The sequence below is a fragment of the Dermacentor albipictus genome, chromosome 3, assembly GCF_038994185.2.
Source record: "Dermacentor albipictus isolate Rhodes 1998 colony chromosome 3, USDA_Dalb.pri_finalv2, whole genome shotgun sequence".
Classification (NCBI taxonomy): domain Eukaryota; kingdom Metazoa; phylum Arthropoda; class Arachnida; order Ixodida; family Ixodidae; genus Dermacentor; species Dermacentor albipictus.
In genome coordinates, this window is record NC_091823.1 from 47,594,345 (window position 1) to 47,617,091 (window position 22,747).

The window sequence follows — 22,747 nt, forward strand, 5'->3', positions numbered from 1 at the left end:
TGTGTTTGTGTGTTTGTGTGTGTGTGTGTTTGTTTGTTTGTGTGTCATGCGAAGCTCTTTCGCGCGAGCGCCATTTATCCTTCCGAAGAGGAATCTACGAGAAGCTCACCGGTAAAAAAATTGAAAAAGAAAGATTTACCAGAATCACGCATTGACTCTCTCAGAAGCAACATCGTCAAGTCCGGAGACGGAGTAAAATACTTTTCACTCCATAATATTCGTTACGTAAACGAGTTCAGTCATGCATTGCCTATGTAGCAGTGGAAGTGCTGTGTGTCGACAAAAGTAAGTCGACAAAGTCGTGTGAGGACAAAAGGTACGAAACAGGAATAAAGAAACTTTATTGTACACAATAATATTTGTCTAGATACTCTTCGTTTTAGATGTGAATCTCATGGGAATGTGTTTGGAACGATGCTGAAACCCCATAAGAGACAGACAGAACAAATGTAAAAGAGCCAAGTGCCCACCGCGAGTACTTAACAGCAAGGAATACACAGCGCTAAAGCATTCGCGCAAGAACACCTATTAATCGCTAAACTAGAAAGCGGGGTTCACTCAGCATTTCGTCAGGGCGAGCTCTTTACAAGATGCGAGCATAACAAAGGCGAAACGAGGCACAAGTGCTTCACAGCTTTGCAGGTAAATCGACAATTGGGAACAAAAAACAGCTAATAAGTGATGGTAAGATAGCCTATCTATTTTAATAATTTCGAAGACAAGATCTTCTGAGCAGACCTCAGGTCGAATTGGGGTTCGTGGGACTTGGGTATTTCCCTGCCACCTTGTGGTCATGTTTGTCAGAATAAGGCTATTTGATGTCTTCGAGTGCACGTAAGACAACGGAAAAAGCGCCAGAATGAAGCTTGAGACAAAAGAGATGCACCAAGTTAGCATAGAGATATATGCATGAAGCAGCAATAAAGCGTAATTAGAGCTAAACGGCCAAAATTAGTCCAGGATGCGCTCGTTCAAACTGCGAGCCCCCAAACCGGAAGTGTTGTTTTACTCAACGAAAAAAGTATGGGCCGATCCCGAAGGTATGTGCTGTCCAAACAGCAAACCTCGTGGTATCTGAATACGCGCAAGAAGACCTTGTCTTTCTGCGATGTCAACCACTGTTCAATCGACTTTAAAAAAAATGATAGTCTCAGTCAGTCAACAAATACAACAGCTAGTAATTTAATGGTATACATGCGCTAACTTTAGATTACTCAAACTGCTTGACGGTTACCAAAGCGCTGCAATCATTTTTTGTCTTGTGAGCATCCTACTACGGACACCATTGAAAGGGACTCCAGTCGACCAAAATGAAACAGATGCTTCTAAACTTAACTAGCACCGTGTCGGCCTTGAAGGTATCCAAGCGAATTAAGTATGTACAAGCATGGTTTAACTGCCGAAAGCATTTGTGCTTTTATGAGGAAACGCTGCGAACAAGCACGGCGTTATCGTGAGGTAACAACAATAATGTCTTAAGTTTCTATTCCACGAAATAATTGTAGAGGCTTGCTTATTGCCTTTTAAACATCATAAAATGATTGAAAATTAAAATGATACAAGTCGCTTCCTAAGGAGTTCCCGAACAGTTGGGAGGACATATCTACAATACGTCAACAGCTTTGTTATATCTGTGTGATTTCAAACGAAGTTTCTGCAACGTCCACCTAGACTAAAGGAACACTCTGTAAAAATGTATAAGTCGAGTTTATGTGGTACTTACTTGTAGCTGTCACATAATCGGTATGATGCACTTTAATGATAACGTTATTTGTTTTGTTTCAGGTGCCATCTTTTTTTTCTACGTTTAAGCGTGGGCTAATCACGAGGAGTAATATAACGATCACTAATTTTGAAATCTAAGCAATATTTTATGCCTATCACTTTCTCTACTGTCTTGAAAAGAGCTGTGCTTTGAACTCGTTGAAGTCCCCAAAATTTGTTCATGTACAAAGAGATCATACTGACTCGTCGTCGTCAGTTCTGTGCTGTAAAATGATGTATCGGTGCAAGAGTAAGGCCTGCTTTTTATACATATAAAAACTTGCAGGCCGTTGTGGTGGAAGCTTCCTCAAAGAAGAGACTACGTCGCTTGTTTTCGCCCCACTGGAAACATATTGGGACTCCAATTCGCTATATTAACGACCTCGCGTTCGTACAGAAGCAGACGTGCGGCGCGAAATTAACTACAACGCATTGTCGCCTGACGTTTCCTCAACTTGATTCAACTCCAGCTTCGCATGGAGTCCTTGCTAACCGCAGTAGAACACCATGTGAGCGCCGAAAATGGCTGAACGCGGGTCACAGAGTACTATATAGCGGGAAAGCGTTCAAATTTAAACTTAAAGAAAGAAGACAGTTCTCATGATCTTCCTCATCCACTTGCAGTCAGGTGACGAGAACACACTTCTTGAACTCTACCTTTTTCAGTTCAGAATTGAGCTGAACACGACAGGGAATTAGGTAACAGTGCTCTTAACTCGTGAAAATTGTGTCTGTACGAACTGAAACGGCATTGCGCTGCACAAGTACCCGCTACAGTAAATCGATAGGCTCAACCTGAAGAGAATCTGCATAAAAATGTTGATAGATACTCTGTAGAGCTCCGCGCACACTCGGATTCTTCGATGTCGGCACCGTGAATGCACAACACCGTTAACACTTTTGAGAGCCCAGATTCGATGTAGCAGCCTGTGCGCCCGGGCTCCTTCAAAACTCCATCACACAGCGTTCACATGAGTGTCCGGTCTTCTGCGCTTGGAGTGTCTCTCACTGGTGTGCAGCTTGTATGAGCGAGAGGCTTAACCGTGGTCAGACCTGGGTGTGGGTGTTGTCTCCGGCGACAGCATAGTGTTCGAGACTACCGTGGTCTGCTCCGACCATGTTCGCCGTGGGGCTGTACATCTGCTGGACCTGAGAAGAGAACGGAAACGATGGGAATCAGGGTCAAGAGCTTGAGCTAGAGATGAGGGAATTAACTGAGTTGAGAGATTGAATGCATTGAAACACGCTATCTACTTGATTTTGGTCTTCACGTAAACCAAGCAACTCGCGCGATCACTGCACTTGCCTTTATTTCACTTTGTCGCAGCGGCTTCTTTGAGTCTTCTTTCTTTGCAAGAATTTACCGACTTGCATTGCACGTGTGCTGATTGAGATAACACGCCATTGTCACCACGTGTGAGTACAATATTGGGCCTCCGGCATCTAGGCGTGCGCGGTGAATTCCTACTGGCACGTGTGCTTCCGTTTTACTTCTGCATTGTTTACATGCGTCAGCTAGCGAAACGAGTTAAGAAAACGCAGGTAAAAGAGCCTTCTTTTCTTTGAACATTCATGCCAGGGCAGTACGTTTTATAACGACCTACCTACAAATTTGCGTTCGACAAAAGTTCAGGAAGATACAGAGACTATGCAACTACTAATTTGCAAGTGTCTAGAACGCTCGTGATGAACGGTAAAAATAGTACATATTTCACGCTCAGTTGATATAAATAAATCGCCAAATAATATTTGTAATATATATATGTGGTGGGGGTGGTGGTGAATTGTGGCAACATGCGGGTTTAGCCTGGCGAACAAGGCCGGCAATTGCTCCGCCCGAGCGTCTCGCACAATACCCCGCAAAGAAACTTCACGTCTCCTCATCGATTTCTTAAGAGAGACCGGTTTGATGGACATATGGTGAAACCCTTCAGCGGTAATATATATATATATATATATATATATATATATATATATATATATATATATATATATATATATATATATATATATATATATATATATATAGGTCAGCTGTGCTATACTGGCTGTGTGGGACCTTGCGCGCTTACGTACATGACATGGGATTTCGCAGGTAACTGCACATGTTGACATCACTGCTGCAAATCTGTCTACATTAATTAGGATGAACTTTTCTAATGTGGATAGTATACCTGTGTCGTAACAAACGACGCTAAATTACATTTTTCCTTCTTATTTTGCTATGCGATTTAAAACTCACAGGAGCGTAGCAAAAGTCACGTGAGGTCTCCAACTGCACAGAGTCCATGGCGGCAGCTCGATCAAAACGCGCAAGGTGTGTGTTGATGAAGCGTCCGTGACAGAGTAAAGAACTTAGAACAGAATGGCTGGGCTTTTCAACACTTCATTATTAGAGACACACAACCACTCAACATTGCGTAGCTGGTCTTAACATGCGTAAATATTTAGATATGGTTAATTTCCGATTATCTTATTTTTCTAGCATATAAGATTCCTCTAGTACATTTAAATCAACACAAGCCATAGAAATTGCCTTTTGGTCGCAGAAGTGCAAAAGGCTACTAAACAAACAGTGCAAGCGAAACGTGAGTTTTCGCTTTTGCTGCCAGTGTGCTCTCAAGCAAACAAAGGTGCGTTGGGAAGTGAGGGAACTAGGGTTTCAACACGTCAAGAGCGCAGAATAAGGTTAAGTACCCAACTAGAGAGAGCCTTGCCGTACCCTTCCACGATCGCCATGTTGTGTCCCTGTGATGGACATTCGTACTTTGGCCTTCATTGCCTCATACATTGTCATCTGAAAAGAGAGACCAAAGACTAAGTGAGGTAGGATGAGAAAACAACTGTGATCTCAATAGAGGACGGGACATGAGCACACATGCATACACACACCCGGCGAATGCATGTTCAATAAGTACATTTGTTCTAAAACACTCTGTTAAGCCTGAAATGCTTTCAGCTCCCGTTGTCGGCGACCATCAAGTGTCCTTGAGTCAAAAACATGGAGGAAGGAAAGCGTAGGAGCACGGACATGTTGGAGAAAGTATGGCGCAAGTGGAAGTCAACGTTGCCATAGCAACCGCGCTCCTGAGGCCCTTGCTGCTGCTCTAGGCCTCCGAAAAGCGAGATAAACTTTTTCGGCCCGCGTCTTTCGCGGAGCGCATTATGTTCGCGATGCAAACCGACTTTGAAGGCTGGTTTGTAAGCTTGAAAGCTGTATTTATGGTTTGTGTGCGTGTCAACCGGCAATAGAGACACTCAAGCAATCACGGCGCGAGTCTACGCCATCTTCTTTATTATTATTATTATTATTGTTATTATTATTATTATTATTATTATTATTATTATTATTATTATTATTATTATTATTATTATTATTATTATTATTATTATTATATGGAAACATACTAGCACACAAAGGAAACGGAGGGAGCTAGCTGACAAATGCCACCGAGAGGGGCACAATGCCTGCTTAGTCTTTCGGGAGGAGGGAATGAAAAGAGGAGAAGAGCAGAAGATGGGGAACAAATAAATAGGAAAGAAAATCGGAAATAAATGACAGACATACAGACAAAGGAAAGTATGATCACGTAAGAAATGTCTATACGTGCCACGGAAAAACACAGGAGCACGGCTGCTTCGCTAAAACAGTTACGCAAGTTTCGTAGGCTTTGTTCTGACGCGCGTCGGCAACACGCCCTTCCGGTAGCTCGTAGCAATGCAAGTTAAAAGCTCGCGCCTATCTGCTAAGGCGAGCTGATTGGAGGCGCAAAGGGAGATGACACACCAACATGGCTGGGTTTCCGGCTTCAAAAACTTGATGTCAGGGCTTCTCCTATGCCGCGTATTTAGAAAAAGTTTATTTAAACAAGGGACGATACGAAAACTGAGTCACAATCACGGCGCAATTCCACCAGGATGATGACATAGACTAGAAACGAAGGATTGTATACACAGCACGTTTTCAAAGTAGGGTCCGAGTTCCCACTCAACAACATATAATCACATAGGCCTACGGAAAGGCACAGTTCCACATAAGGTAATCGTCACATGTAAAAAATGATGTTCCATATATACAGTGTACACAATGATTATGTACAATGATGATATCTGGGCACTCAAACGAGAACATCCGGGCAAAGAGTCATGACCGTATTACATATGCTAGTTACGTCCCAAACAAGTTACACAAAATATTGCTTCAGAGTTCTTCCAAATGCCTGGTAACGATGTCCCTCAAGCTGTAACTTATATCACGCTGAAGTTTTATTTGTCATTTCCAATAGCGACGTTCAAAAGGTAGATATAGGACACTATACACTTGATTGTCATCTTTAGCGCTGAGACAGAGTTGTCGGTACACTTTTCAACGCCAGCGATCCTCGAGGTCCGTTGCGCGTCTGGCGCACCGGCAGTGTCCAAATCGGTAGCCTACGACCACCGCTGGTACGGCGCATTACGGATGGCAGTTTGACCGAGAAGAGACTTGAAATGAGGTTCTGCCTGTGACGTGAAACTGTTGCGTCCATACCGACCAGTGCACAGTATGGCGCGGTGGAGTGTGGTGTGGCAGGTTGTGCCGTTGCGAACATGCATGACACCCATTTTGTCATTTTGTCAGTTTGTCATCTCCAACCAATCTCCTTTGCCGGTAGCCGTTTCCTGCTTGAATCGAATCTCGATTACAGGAGAGCCAGCATTTTATTTGCTGGCGTGGTGTTATTATACAAGAGAGAGAGAGAGAGAGAGAGAGAGAGAGAGATGAAACAATTGCAGATTTCTCGCACTGGAAATGTGTACAAGCGAAGATTTGATGAGCTGTAAGGCACAGCGGTGCATCCCGATAAGAAACGCGTAGCGGTTTCCTGCCGACGAATGCGTCCTCCAACTGAACCGCAACAGTCATCAGCCGCGATGACTATCAAATGTAAGTTGTATTCAGGGGCCATATTCTCGAGCGATCATTCACGGTGAAACTGTTTGTGAGATTCCGCGTGTTTCTGCAATAGACGCGTCGAAGTAGACGACCGCGTTCCTGACCCAGCGCCAGAACCGCCGTCAGCTAAATCCGCATGGCGCGTTTGTCGCGACGCGGAAAGTGACGCGGCTGCAAGGCGCTCGCGCCGCCACCGACGCGAATGCATCCGCGTGAAGGGGACGGCAAGGCGTAACCGCACCGCGTCAAAGCTTCCACGATACTGCGGGTACAATCGGTGTGCGCCGCAATCCCCGATGCACAGAGGGCAACACCAACTGGTGGAGTTGCAGGGATCTGACCTTCGAGTCAGAAGCGCACGCGGCATCGCTGCACGACTGTTCTTGCGGCTTGAGCACCGGTAGCTTCTGCACGCAAATACTTCCGACGACGACTATCACACTAACGACACGTCTAACCGCGGAGTGGTTCCCTTAAAAAACAAAACAAAAATCTTTATTGGCAATAGAGGAGACTGGGAAGTCAAACTCCTGAGTTGATTGGCCTGCAGCGTCTTTCAGCACACCGCTGATGAAGAGCACAACGTATATATTTGGTCTTTAAATGAAGTTATTATAGTGAGCCACTTATCAGGGTGTTATGAAGTGAGAGGTGTGAAGGCGTGTGAGGCGTGTTGTGTTGAGAAGCCGTGCGACAAAATGCGAGCATCATAAGAATATTGATTATTCTCCCTCCCGCATTATTCAAGCGATGAGATTTTCATTTTTAGGTTAGTTACAATCCGTCTACAACTGCTAAATGCACTGTATAGTCTGAAATGTGCTGTTGGTTGCAACTAATTCAAATTTCGCTCTTGCTGTTGAAGTGGTTTTCTGTCAAAACTCATTTATAGAACCGCACTACTCATGTAATGGTTCTGAAAAAAAAATATATATATATATAGTGTCTTGACAAAAGGAAATGTTCCGATTCAGCATGTTATGACCTTAGGACCAATGTAAGAAGCTTAAGGATAGGGAATGACCCCCACAAAAGTATTTTGTTTATTTTGTACCCATAATCAGTGCAGGTGGTGGGCTCAGAAATTACTAACACTAACTTGGCTGCCCTGCGATGAATATTCTGTAGCTAAGTTTGCACCAACTTGAAAATTTTGCATTGAAGTCATGGTTGTAGTGTGTTAGCAGCAGGTTTAGAAGTGTGTCAAACACCTTTGTTAATTTGTAATATTACCCATATTTGTTAACTCAACTTCAAATTTATGCAGAATCAGCATTTTACATGTTAATAGGGCTAACTTCGCTGAGCAGCGCTTTCTGAAACCAAGCAGAAATCCTGCAATCTGATTCTGCTTTTCGCAAAATGACATGCCATTTCTTTAGAGCCATCCGTCCGTTGAAGCATGATTGAAATTTGGAAATTTGTTAAATACAGGGCGCACCTATGATTATCGTGTTGCGCAGTCAAACACTTGTGTGGACAAGACATGCCATCTTCACATGGGGCAAATTTCCAACGCACTTTCGCTGTGTATGTTGGCCTTCGTCAACGGGCGTATTTGTACCTACGTCATGAACAATGATGCGCTTGGTTGCGTTAGTTGGCCGCCCAAGCATGCCCGTGCCACATACCAGAGCCGATGCTAGAACTGGTTCTAGAAGCAAAAGGCAAAGGAATAACACGAAGGAGACGGGGCATCACGCTGGAAAGGGTCTTCCTCACGACTAGAATGCCTTCATCGTTTCCTTCATGATCGAACGTTACAAAGGACACGCCATCGTGCGACAAAATCGGGATAGATTTGGAAGATGAAGATGGAAAGGACTGGGGCCAAATTCACGAAACGTTTTGTTAGTAAGTGCGATGCGCCATTGGCCGTCCGCCTTCGCTTACAACATGCACGACATCATGGTTGGCTGGCATCTACGTTCTAGCTAAGAACTTCTTTGTTTGTAAGTGTATGCCTTACTACGCTACACCGTGCTCAAAACACGGCAAGACAGATCGCATGTAGCTATTCGTAGTCGTAAGTGAAATTTGCCGTGCATCCACGCCGAAGACACATCTGCTATTCTTTCCTTGTCGTTTGACCTTTACAGCACACATAGCATTTGGCTCGGGAAATGTGACAGCCGCACTTGACACTCTCACTAAACTGTGTCGGACCATAATGGCCGTGATTTCTGTGACAAGAAATGGAGGACAGACAGCACCAGTTTAAAGATGTGCTGCTGGAACAATTGCAACCACGCCAAGCAGTCAATCACACAGTAAGCCCTCCGGAATTCAGCAAACAAATGCAGCTGATTTTCATGTTTGCTGTTAGTGCGCGTTATATCAGTAAACGTGTTGCATAGAAAACAAGTATATTCAGAAACTCTAGGTTTCTAAACGTTTGCTACGTTTATTCACGTGTTGCATGTGTGGTAGTCAACACCGGGCGAACACCGGTGAAATATTTGCTCCAAGCTGGAACAAACAATTCCTGCACCTCCTTCTCTCTATATCATCTTTCTATTACCTCTTTGCTGTCCCCAGAGTCGGGTAGCCAACCAGACGCATTTCTGGTGAACATCCCTGCCCTCTCTATCTCTTTTCTCCTCCTCCTCGTCTTCTCGTCTCCGCCATTACAAAGAACAGACTCTCTGACGAAACGCTGGTTTCTTGCTGAGGCATTCTTCGTTCGTCACTGTGAATCAAGAGGTCTTGCCCTAAAACATGGTGGCCATGACGTGTTTTGCTGCTCGGTTTTGCTGCTCACTACCGGCTCCTCCAGCACGCAAAATCATAACCTTCGAAATCGGCTTCTGTTATTCAGAGGCAACAGTCACTCCGACTTATTCAAGTCTGCATAATCTCGTAAAAACATCGTCTTGTTTGGATATTCCATGTATGTTCTACTGGAAACATATGTAAGGTAGCATTGTGCATTATTCACATATACGAGGGACGTTCTGAAAGTAAGTTTCGTCATTTTGTGAAAAAAAAATATGGTACATCATGGCGAAACAAACAATCGCCATAAGAATAGAAGCCCGCTGCTGGTTCAACGAAGGAACGAGCGTCAGCGGAGAAGGAATGACGCATGCGCAGAGCGCCGTAGAAGAGAGAGCAGCAGCAGTCTGGCGTGCCCGAGGTTATTTGCGTGCAAATCACGATGACAGACAGGCGTGTGCTCACAACGTGGTCGCCAATGGAAGCGTGTACTGTTACCCGGTATGAATTGGCGCGTGGGACTAGTGTGTCCTGTTACGAACTTCCAACCGGTGCCGCCAGTGTTACGACATCCAACCGGTGCCGCCAGTGTTACGAACTTGTACCGCTGCACCACGATTACGGCTTTGTGGTCCCGTAGCGCTCGTCACCCGTTTCGTGACAGAGCGTTGGTAGCGAAGACTCCGAGCCCGGCGTCGATGAGAATAACAAAAGGGACTTTATACATTATATACAGGTTATCATACAGGACATGAACGGATCGGCACTGGGGCCGAGAGCTCACACAAACGCGACTGTTCTCGCACGACGGCGTCCGGCGAAAACGCGTGACACATCTCACCCCAGTCGGGAGCGACCCTCTCTCCAGGTGGGGTCGGCGGATCCTGTTTTCGAGCGGCGTGTCTCTGCTTTTATAATCCCCGAGGCCCATTGTCACTCAACCGGCCCAATACAAAGTCAGCACACGACGGTCGTCCGAGGGGTCCAACCAGCGACCGCGCTGGCCACCCGGTTCAAAGTTCGCGCGCGCGGTGACCTCCAGGCAAGGGAGGTGCGGCGCCGGGCTGTCGGGCACACGCGGACACGTTTAAACACGCTGCTTCGCCGAGGCTTCTCCCGCACGAAGGCGCAGCATCTTGACTTGTGAAGGGAGAATTATGGCGCTCGCAGGATAGATTCTGCATCTTGCAGATTCGGGATCCGGGCTTGTGGTAATGGCACAACAGCATCCCCGCCCTCAGATAAGGCGCCGGGAAGACGAGCTGCCTCCACGTGGCTCGGATGCCAGGCGCGCACGTTCGTCAGGCTCGTCCAAGTTCACGTCCAGTGTCGGGACGCCAGGTAACCTCACGTGCCCAGGTCCGACTCGCCAGGACAGGAGCTCTGCTCACCACGTTGTCGCCAAGGCACCTTGACCAGCTCCGCTCGGGTCGTTCCTAAGACCTTGCTTCTCGCCACTGGTCCCGCTTGGTCGTTCTGCAGCTTGCAAAACCGACCGGCAAAAGGCAACACCCAATACGAACAAGTGCCCTCTGTCTCCCGTCAAACACCAGACAAGGCCATAATTCAAATCAACCTAACTAAATTGTTTTCCCCTTTTTTCTCCCGCTGCAACAAGAGGCAGGTGTACGATCTAGCACACAAGGCTCAAACAATCAGTTTTCAAATCATCAACACAACGAAATAGAAACAATTATTAATCAGCAATAATAATTACAAATAGAATGGTCCCCTTGAAATCGCTTTGGACCGAAAACATACTTCTGAGGAAGCAAATGAGGTCATTCATTTTTCCCGGCGATATTTTCGCGGAATCTGAAGCTGCTTATATTTGCGACCCTGCTTATCCGTGTAGCGGCGGTACAATAAGCCAGGTTCCTTGCCAAATGAAACCCCCTTTTTTCCCACTCCCCGTTTGACGCTCTTCCTCAGATCGGCTAATGAACAATCTTCCTGTTGCTCGCGAATCAGACTTTTTCTTTCAACTGCAGCCTGCTCCTGCCAGCTGGCGGAAACCGGAGCGAGTGCGGAGCCCGCGTCGCCTAATTGCGGCGTCGAGTCTATATCGCGGCTAGCACTGCACGCGTCACTCCCACTCACTTCCAGGACCCGCTCGTCTAGGCCAGCCTCCGAGCTCTGCCTCTCCCGTGACTGCTCGCCACTCAAGTTACCGTGATCGGTCCGTGTGCCGCACCGCCTTTCGCTTCCCGACGCTAAGTCAAGTTCCCTCGACAGCGGGCGCGCTTTGGATCGCGTGGGGGCCATGTACGCCACGTCGGCAAAGAATGATTTGCCCTGATCCCTCAGCAGCTGCTCCGAGCTATTTGAGAAGAGGTAGGAAAATTGCTCCGGGAGGGCGGCTGACACAGCGGCTTCGGTGTTAAGTTTCCCAAATTCTCCTTCAATGCTAACCGTTGCGATCGGTAAACAGACACTCTCCTTCTCGGCCACTTGCCGTATCCTAACGCACTCTCCCGTAAAATCACTCGAGGAGACGAAAGACGGGTGAACAACGTCCATAGTTGCTGCAGAGTCCCGCAGTGCTCGGCACTTCTTGCCGTTTACCTTAATTTCCTGCACATAGGGCTCCAATAGACGTATGTTTTTGTGAGTTTCCTGTATCGTTGCAAAAGCAATTCTCTCTGGGCAGCTTGCAGCGATGTGCCCTTGCTTTTTGCAATTGTAGCAGGTTAACGGTCTCCGTTTTTCAAAAGAACGCGTCATTTCGTTTCGCTGTTTCGGACCATCGTCATCATTCTGAGATGCATTCTGTCCATCCCTTATAGTTTCTTTGGGAAGGGACTCGTCGTCCCGAAACTCGCGACGCGTGATTTGCTTCCGTTCGTCGGGCTTCCCGGAAAACCCATCTCTTCTATCTGCTTTTTCTATGCGCACTGCCTTGCTGTGCAAGCTGCGGCGTGTGTAATACTCTTCCGCTAACTCTGCTGCCTTGTTTAGCTTAACCTCCTTTAGCCTATCTTGCAGCCAGAGCCGGACATCCTCATCAATGCAACGGTAGAACTGCTCCAACGCGATGCATTCGACAATTTTGTCGCGGTCGTCGTAAACCTCTTCGCCCTTCAGCCATTCCACCAGGTCGGCTTTTAGACGAAACGCGAAGTCAACATTCGACTCCTTGCCCTTTTTTGCATACCGGAACCTCTGCCGGAAAGCTTCGGGCGACAATTTGTACTTCCGCAGTAGCGCTTCCTTCACATCACTGTAGCTCTCAAACGCCTCTTTCGATAAGCAAGTTATTACGTCTGATGCCTCCCCAGGAAGCAAGGCTAACAGATTCTGTGCCCAAAGGGATCGCTCAATGCTATTCCGTTCACACACGTGCTCAAATTTCACGAGGTATTTGGCCATATCCTCTCCGACGACAAAGGGTGGAAGTTGATCGCGTATTCTTGGAACATTAGAAGTGAGACTAGGCGCTGGCGAGCTATTTCGGGTCTCCAACTCTTTCATTTTAAGCTCGTGCTCACGAATCTCTCTCCTTTCCTCCTTTTCCTCCTCGCGACGTTGCTGTTCTTTCCTTTCCTCCCTTTCCTCTTCGCGACGTTCCTGTTCTCTCCTTTCCTGCTCGCAACGTTCCTTCTCCCTTTCCTCCCTTTCCCGACGTTCCTTGATATCCGCCCAGGCCTCAGCGGCTTCCTCAGCCGTTACGTCCCCAGTCCTCAAGGATCGCATTCTTTCTTTTGGTTGAGCCCAACTCAATGCCCAACTCCTCACAAATTTCGAGAAGTTCCTTCACCTTGTACTTCTCCATCGTTCACACTGTCCTCCTGCTGTTTACCCTTTTTGAAAATACCTGCCGTACGCTACTATAACACTACTAGTGAGACATATGCAAGTATTTCACACACTGCCCTGTTTACCCCCTCAGCATCCCCTGGTTTTCAAAACACTCTTACTAGGCTTGAAACACACAAGGTTATCACAATGCAACACCAAATCCTTCCCTAAGCTACTATAACCTGTGTCAGAGAAAGTCTGGTGTTTGAGGTAAACTTCAGGCACTCACCGCGCCGAGGTAGCTGATGCCGGTCAATCCCGTAGCTGCCATCCAGTGTTACGAACTTCCAACCGGTGCCGCCAGTGTTACGACATCCAACCGGTGCCGCCAGTGTTACGAACTTGTACCGCTGCACCACGATTACGGCTTTGTGGTCCCGTAGCGCTCGTCACCCGTTTCGTGACAGAGCGTTGGTAGCGAAGACTCCGAGCCCGGCGTCGATGAGAATAACAAAAGGGACTTTATACATTATATACAGGTTATCATACAGGACATGAACGGATCGGCACTGGGGCCGAGAGCTCACACAAACGCGACTGTTCTCGCACGACGGCGTCCGGCGAAAACGCGTGACACATCTCACCCCAGTCGGGAGCGACCCTCTCTCCAGGTGGGGTCGGCGGATCCTGTTTTCGAGCGGCGTGTCTCTGCTTTTATAATCCCCGAGGCCCATTGTCACTCAACCGGCCCAATACAAAGTCAGCACACGACGGTCGTCCGAGGGGTCCAACCAGCGACCGCGCTGGCCACCCGGTTCAAAGTTCGCGCGCGCGGTGACCTCCAGGCAAGGGAGGTGCGGCGCCGGGCTGTCGGGCACACGCGGACACGTTTAAACACGCTGCTTCGCCGAGGCTTCTCCCGCACGAAGGCGCAGCATCTTGACTTGTGAAGGGAGAATTATGGCGCTCGCAGGATAGATTCTGCATCTTGCAGATTCGGGATCCGGGCTTGTGGTAATGGCACAACAGTCCGTCATTCTTGAACGTCTACACACTGTGTACGGTGAAGAGGTCATGTCTCAGGTCTTTCATCGCAGGGCGCCAAGTTTTACCAGAAGGGTTTCTTCAAACTAATTGCATGCTACGACAAATGTCTCAATGTCGGTGGCGACCATGTGGAAAAAGACCATGGTGTACTTCTTTGCTTTTTGACAGTAAAGTTCCCGTGTGAAAAGAAATCACGAAGCCTACTTTCAGAACGTCCTTCATACATTAAGAAACACGCCTATTGGCATCCCATATAAATGGGCTCCTTACCTTTGAGCGCGCTGCTTCCATGCGAGATTTGTAGCAAAATTCTAGCAAGGCCACCACCATGGCCAGCACGAGTCCCCCGATAAGGATGTAAAAGCAGCCGGCGACGTTGCTCAGTGTCAACTCGTTCTGAGTGGACTCCTGCGAGCACAACCAAAGCAGTGAATTGTACTAAAAGGGAAGGGCACAGAGAGTCGAGCAACATTTACTCGCCGTGCCAGTGACTGTGTAGAGCGCCTGCTGAGAATTAACTGGCCACTTCATTGCTGAGACGTAATGCTCATCGCAGGCCACGTTTACATGGATGCGACTGTAGCCTATCGCATTATTCAGGGCATCATTGTAATACTATGCGACAACGTGTTGGTGTGGCCCATCCTCCTTTGTTCGGGACATGTTGGAACCTGTCTTTCAGCGAGTGCGTTTCACCGGTGAGGGGAGTCGAGCACACGACAACAGCTGTTACACTTTCCCTTTCTGCCCCGGTGCGATGCGCCACCTTTTAGATCCACCGAGTGAGGCAACTTAACCCCCTCTCGAATCACCACTTCTGGCTCGTTTATGTGATTCGTCTTCCTAGCTCATTGCGGCCACGCGGTGTACTAGAAATGCAATGCTATGTGCCGCCGTCGTGTTCACGTAAACGTGGTTATGTTAATTTCCACACATAGCAAGACACCTTTACGTAAAGGGCCCTCCTGGTCTGACTACGTCCGAGAGTTAGATTTGGGCTACTGATTTCGTCCCACCTAATATATTTTTTTTTTTTGCTTTCTGGATGATACCAGAAGTGTACGCTTTTAGATCTTGTGACCAATTGGGATGTAGTAAGGTTGCTGCACTGCTACTGCGAAGATTCCATGAAGAGAACGCGATAAATGCCGCCTTCTTAACAAAGTGGCGGGAGGTAATAAAAGCGAGTGCGCGTTGGATGTACGCCAGAGAGGAGACCGCGTGTTGTTGTAATTTGGAACATTTTTTTTTATTTCAGGTTAAAAAGTGTTTGCAATGATTATTGCCTCAGAGACTCAGAAAAAGTCCTGGAAAGTACGCAGCCTAAACTTAAAGCAGCATTATAAAAAAACATTTTTACGGGGAGAAAATTTTATTTAAAAGCAAGAGTTGTGTGTCTAATTATATGTGTACATGTGATGATATGTAATGTAACATTGAGACGGCACACATTTAAATGGTTGCTAAGCCTCTTGAAGCTCTCGTTAAGCTTTGTTTCGCTGCTCGTGCCGAATCACAACCCGAACAGAGCCATAAAGCCTTTGCAGATTAACCGGTACACATTACTGGCTGAACTCCAACTACGAAACGCAGTATTTTGAGTACATAGACATTATAGCTCACATCTCAAGCTCATTACAGACATACTAGTACAGCTATGAACCTCGTAACAAATTCGGTAAGATTTTCCGTTTTGTACAGCTGCACAAAAATTCGAGAGCATTAGCCAAGGCAATGATGGGTGTGAAATCGTCGCTATTTTACGGCACGTTTCCTTGATTAATCCTTGTTGTATAGAATTCACACCTGGTATATCAGTTTACGCCAGGCATGTTACAAAGCCCCGCGATGTTTAAATTTTTCGCGAGAGATTTCTCCGCGTCATTGCATATCATAATGTTCGCAGAAAAGTTTTGGTCGAGAGGAGCTGAAGAATTGGCTTAAAATATCCCTATTGAAGATGCCCATAAGGCGCTTGTCTGCTAAACGCAAATGAACATACGGGGATTCCACATAAAGTTTTTATGACCTGCCACGGCAGCTTAGTGGCTATGGAGTTTCGCTGCTAAGCTTGATGTCGCAGGTTCGATTTCGCTGGCGGTGTCCGCATATCGACAGGGGATAAATTCCAAAGCAATCGTGTACCTAAATTTACGTGCGCGTCAAAGAACTCCAGGGAGTGACAATCTGGAGTCCTCGACTACGGCGTGCCTGATGGTCAGATCTGGTTCTGGCAGGTAACACTCCATAATTAACACACAAGAATGCTATGGTCATTTTTATACGGAATCCCCACACATTCATATAATCCTATGGGACATGCCCTGTGTGATATATGGGAACACAGAGGTTTTATATGGGACTCCTATATGTTCAGATGTGATTAAGCTATAGGGGGCAATGGTTTTCTTTTTCAGAAGGGGCAGTGTCATCATACTGTAAAACAGTAGTCCCTTTAAACAAATAATAGCAAGTGTGGTTATTTCATGGCTTTGAGTATTCCCCTGCAAGAAACTTCTAAAGTGAAACATGCGACCACGAGTAGAGAACTCCAATTAATGTAAATATTTGACATATCCAGCCAATCTTCTAGTGCTCTCGCCAAAAGAAGTACCGCTGAGCCAAAGCAGCGCGAATATTTCGTGACGTAAACAAGCCGCAGCCGTCTACTGATACAATTCAAGAGCCTAATAATATGTGTAGCATCAGGATTGGCTGGAATTTTTTATTACGAAAATTTTAGGTTAATAGCTCTTTGTGAATACGGGCCGTGATACGTAAAAGAGTGGGTCAATAAGAAATGCTGCTTGTCGTACTCACCTTGCTGTCACCGCTTCTGCATTCACTGCGATCATACCACCATTTGTTCTCTAGGCGAGCCAAATCTCCGTTTTCCTTCATGCTCAGCACAGCGAGATTCAGCCGATCCCTGTGAACAAAAAAATAAATAAAAGAGCGTGTGTCGTTTTCGGGACAGTACTGAGTTTCTGCGGTATTCCTTTTACTTCCTTGCAATTCAAAAACAGCAGCATTAGTAGTGGCAAAGAAAGGAAAGGTAAAAAAAAAGCAAATATAGAACAGCAACTGTGTGCATTATATTCGCAACGATTCTGTTTCGCGTACACTATACAAACGCATATTCTTGCTTGTTTACAAGTGGTGGGACTATCTAAATAAATGAAACCGCATTGTTAAATATTCCTACTTGATTCTGCTTTATTCCTACTTGATGCTAAGAATCCGTACATGTTTTTATCTGTTCGTCATGTGCGAAGACTTTAGTTCTTGAATTTGTGCAATTCTTTATCGTTGCATAATTGTAGATTTTAAGAATAGCTGTCACCTCTCCGCTGTGAAGAAGCATTGACGCTTTGTTAACGCTAACTAAGTAATGAAGTTCTTATCTTGCCGGGTATACAAGTCAACCTGAGCGCCAAGACGTTGCGAATTGTGAGCAGTGTGACTAGTTTAAGCAGTCAATTATCACATATGCGTGTTTTCCAGCTCATCTATAATTAATGTCATAAGTTGACCTTAACGGCAATGGCATGATTAATTCATTGCCAATGTCTCAATAGTTCATGACCCGTTCCTTCAGTACATGTTTTACTTCATTTATGTCTGCAGTAAGCCAGGCTTGCGATAGAATGCAGATGATTTTTTTCAGTTGTTGCACAGAACTCTCTTCTGTATAGTTCTGCGAGGTCTTTTCCATTATTCTGTTGCGCCAGTGGTACTGTTGCACAGGCGTATTTTCTGACACAAGTACTGCGCGTCAATAATATCGCCATAAATAACTGATCGGTCGTTCATCTTGGGAAGAATCAACATGTTCCTATAGGGGTGTGCAGTGCAATCCGTGAGAATTAACACCGGCAATCCTTTTATATCCTGATCAATGACTGATGGAAGTCGGTTTCATTACAGGATTTGTCCACAGGCGGTTGCTTGTTGCTGTCATTTTATACACACGATTTTCGCACTCCGGGCACTCGATAGTGTACGTAATGCAGTATGCCCTCTAATACCTGTTGTGGATGGATACTGAATGACTATCTGGATAGTGTTTGAGCCCTTTCGCATCCTTAAATAAACAATGAACTCTTATTGTTCTGGCAACACAAAGTATGCGATTCCTCAATGAGATCCGCAGTAAGTTGTGTGACTGATGAGAAAGCAAACTAAAACGAATGTTGTGAAAAATTTCGTTGCTAGGAGTGCAGAAAGCACTTAGGCGCGGAATGCAACGGCAGTGACCTGAGCCTGAATAGAAAAGAAAGCTGCTAGCTAGTCCATTTACCTCGGGTGCCCGAGTTAGTGTTCGAAAGTGGCTGAATTTGTTCATTTCTTAAGTCATATAGTGATTTTCCTTCGCTTTTCCACTTAAAAAGCTGTGTTTTCTCATTCATGATGCATATTTCCCGATTTGAGAGATTAATCCTTGCCGCACAGTTTATACCCCAAGAAAAGGAAGGAAACGTCGCGATGGGGGGGGGTCGTGGCAGTGGCAGCATTTTGCTTCACAATTCTGTCATTATGAGATACATTCATTTGAATATATATATATATATATATATATATATATATATATATATATATATATATATATATATATATATATATATATATATACGTGTCCGCCTCATCGATAACGCAGCTGTTTTTAGCGCCGATATCTCTCCTGCTTATATACTTCGATAACCTTGACGTCACGCTATTGTTCACAGCGAGCGTTCTAATCTGTTCCGCACTTTGACATTTTTGACTGCACCCGTGCGGGTTTGTTAGAAATCGCTAAGTCCGTTTCCCTTGCCGGACGCCGAAAAAACTACGGAAGGTTAGTCATATACAGATTTCGCTGTACAAAAAAAAAAGAAAAGAAAACCCAGGTCGTCTAAATTATTCCGGAGTTCTCCAGTACAACGTGCCTCACAATACGTGTCTTTCTTCTGCGGTTTTGCGTGCCTTTTGGCACGAACTGAACAAATTCTAAATTAACGCCGGCGAACCTCGGAGGCCACAATACTGACGCAGCAGAATCATTCTCCGTCAGCCGGCGATGCCATAACCCTACTAGATTTATTTAATGATTTATTGATTAACATATTTAGAACCGGGTAGCAGACCATCCTCCAGCTACGAAGGAAGTGGTCACGGACCAGTGTCCTCATGGCGAGGTTTCTCCGCCTTCGCTTCAGCAAGAGGTACTGCTCCATAAAGAGTATCTGCCAATCAATCTTGTCTAAACGTTTGTTAGGTTATTCACGAAAAGTAGCGTGGATTTCTGGAAGTTGAGAGAAGCAGCAGGCGATCTTCTGCGAAAATTGATGGCTACCTACTATGAGTACAGGAGCAATAGTGAGCAAATGTGTTAGTGAGAGTATTATCATGCTAGGCAGGTCCATTATCGTGTTCAAAAGGTGTTGCGGGGGCTCTATAACGCGGTCTGGTCACGTACTTACGCAGTTATAGTTGTCGCATCTGCAAATATTTTTCTTCGTCCCATCTGATGGCCAAAACTGCCGTTTTATGAACTACCACTTACAGGTTGAACACATGCTGGTCACACGAGACATCTCGTACTTGCGTTACATTAGACGCCCAGCACCGTTCCAGTGCCCTCAAAACGTACAAGCTATAGGCTGTGGATAAAGCTACAGAGTATGCACTTGACGCACTACGTGCACACAGAAAAAAATATTGCGTATGTACAAGCACAGGTGTTCAAATAACATTTCAGAACGGCCAAGTCCTGGCAAAGCTGATTTCCTGGGAACCTAATTGCGTAGTCAAAACTTGAAGACAGCATCATGAACTGGGTAATCGCTGTGCTGCATAACAAACGCGTGCACTTACAAGCCGCTGGGGAATGTAGGCTTCGACATTCATGGGACAGGGGGTAGTACATAGATCTACGCTATATAAAAGGGGGGCGGGGAGGGCTTGTATACTGGGCTGATAATATTTTTAAACTCTTTTCTGTTCTCCTTCATCATATTTTTGCGAGGGTGGCAATAAAATATTCGGCTCTTTGTGGTAAACCGTCAAATGAAAACCGTTGTGGGGTGAACCAGCTCCCCGTTTATAAATAAACCATTGTTATTCCTCTCCAGCTACTTGTCTTTTGCTTCCCAATTAAAAATAACCTTAAACTTTATAGCCGTGGACTGCTGAGCACTTCACGAATGACTATGACGAAATTATACCGCAAGCACGCAACGGCTGAAGAGGCGACAGGGTCAGAAATTATTATTTTACCTTGCGCGTGTGTCCTGTTCGTATACTTGGGATGCTTTCGGTTGGTTTCCATTATAACAAAACCCGGTGCCATCGAAAAAGCAGCCACACATGAGAATCGTCTCCATACCTCAGATTAGAACCAAGCGGCGTTGCCACGCCATATCCCTTGGCGTCGAGGTTCCTCCCCACCTTCATGGTGTCGCATGGATGTCTCTCGTTGATGTAGTCGTTCTTGGTGGACTCCATGAGGAACGCGTACTTGCCCTTGGACTCGCGCACGCGCCGAATGCCTTCCTCGTACGTGGACGTGAAGACATGCTTGCGGGTGTTCATGAACTCCCACATCCGTGCGTACACGGCGATTTTGGAGCGCTGAAATAAACGCGAAGCACGCGTTACTGCGGCAGCCGTGTTACTGCAGCTTACCATCTCCTTTCCAAGCGTGCACGTGCCACCACCAAATACATAGAGAAAGAAATAAGACGCCTACATGAACACGTGGTGCGTCTATAGCCACAACATGAAGCAGGAGTTTCAGTCCGTTTGAAGTGACGATAGAAAGGAAATGATGGTGTAGGCAAATATGCATAAAAAAAGTAAAAATAAAAGTGGTGCACGAAAACAGAGATCTTCTTGGCCAATCTCAGACTGACCTAGAGTACAACAAGAGTAATATAGTAAGAGAGCTTTTCTTTTTCTGATCACTACCATACTTTTCTTCTGGTGAACATTTCGGTCGAGACTGTAGGCGGAGAAGTGCCAATAATGAGCAGGATTCCATTCATTTAATGACATAACAGCAGTCATTAGAGCTCTGCGCTGCGACGTAAGAAGAAAAAGAGAGAGAGAGAGAGAATGAAGAGAAAAGACAGAGAGGTTAACCAGATATGAGTCTCCGGTTTGCTACCCTACGCTGGGGATGGGGGATAGGATTTACATTACCAAGCATAGCGCGCTCACCAACATTTGTCAACAAAGTGAAAGAATGTGCAGAGTATAAACCATCAAAGTTCATCGATGACAGACAGCCTTGATATTGTGACGGAGGCGAGATGTAGGCGAAGAATATATTCACAAAATATTTACAAAGATAGATGGGCAAGAGAAGGTGTCTGATCCTGTCCACGTGCAAGGGATCTCGTCGTCTTCATAGTTCTCCCAAACCTCGCGATCATCCATGTATCGACCGTTCTGTAACAATATAATATTTATACGTATAAGACAGCAAGCTGATGCTCATAATCAATATTAACTATTTCTTCTCAGAGCAGGTGACAACCTATGGGCACGCAAAGCAATGTTTGTGATTTCTATAGAGAGCCCAAGGACGGCCAAAGTAAATTTTTCTTAGGAGAGGCAAATATAATGGAAGTGACGACATCTTCAATAGGAGCGTAGTAGGAGTGTGCTGTATCGTCGGTTGAGCGCAAACTGATCTTCATTAATTGGGCGCTATTATTTTGTACAATATAATAATCGTCTATGGCTTGAAGTGACACTCACAAATGCCTACTTCTTCCTCATTGGAATGAGTGGAAGTCCCTAGGTTCAAGTTTATGGGAGCAAATAGACGATTGCGCATGTTCTGCGTGGCTGTTCACGTTTCAGTGCACAAAGAAAAGCTCTCTACACTACGCTCAACAAGCATGACAGCCATACTTTGCGGAAAACACAGTTCTTGGTCTCCTGGTGGCTGGTTTCAGCGTATCATGCCGAGTTAATGTAAAAGCAGTAGTCTAGCTTTTAAAAGCATCGAAACCGAATTAAAAACTGTAGTAGTTGTCAGCTGCCGTCCTTGTGCTTGTGCGGAGAGATTCTCTTCATGTCTTCCTTTCATTTAGAGCAAAGCTTTCTTTGCTCTTCCTAGGAGTTTTATGTTCGTCGTCTAATACTGATGCAGATTTATTTATTTATTTATTTATTTATTTATTTATTTATTTATTTATTTATTTATTATACCATCAAGGTACATTGTACATTACAGAGGGGAGGGGCATAAGCAAAACAAAAAATAACACTTATGGCATTACAATGCAAAACAAAACAGACACTTCAAAATAAATAGAAAGAGTAAGGGAACTCAGCAGGCACATACAAATATAAAAATCTAAACATAAACGCACCATAATAGGAATCGCAACATCGACTTGTTGGGGCATAATAACTAAATTGTGTTTTCTATTGTGAACCTAAAAAGACAGGACCTGTTATGGCCACTAGCTATGGTTACAACTTATTCCATTCTTTGCATGTTTTAGGAAAAAAATAAATGTGAGTACGTGACTGTGTTACAATGAGGCACGGTGA

General features: G+C 45.5%; 1 protein-coding gene across 6 annotated transcripts in view; it reads right to left on the minus strand.

Annotated features, from left to right (window-relative positions):
* Positions 1-322: 322 nt before the first annotated feature.
* The window catches only part of LOC135898147 (glutamate receptor 1-like), a 231,329-nt gene continuing 208,904 nt past the window's right edge, over positions 323-22,747 (minus strand). For 4 of the 6 annotated variants that reach the window (XM_070535415.1, XM_065426921.2, XM_065426917.2 and 1 more), the window contains 6 exons: positions 21,527-21,631; positions 20,568-20,812; positions 17,021-17,129; positions 14,471-14,608; positions 4,487-4,561; positions 323-2,913 (listed from right to left, as the gene is read on the minus strand). In XM_070535415.1, coding sequence (XP_070391516.1) covers positions 2,812-2,913; positions 4,487-4,561; positions 14,471-14,608; positions 17,021-17,129; positions 20,568-20,812; positions 21,527-21,631 — 774 coding nt within the window. In that variant the 3' untranslated portion in view covers positions 323-2,811. Of the gene's footprint in view, positions 2,914-4,461; positions 4,562-14,470; positions 14,609-17,020; positions 17,130-20,567; positions 20,813-21,526; positions 21,632-22,747 lie in introns of all 6 variants that reach the window. The other 2 variants (XM_065426918.2, XM_065426919.2) reach the window with 2 other exon arrangements.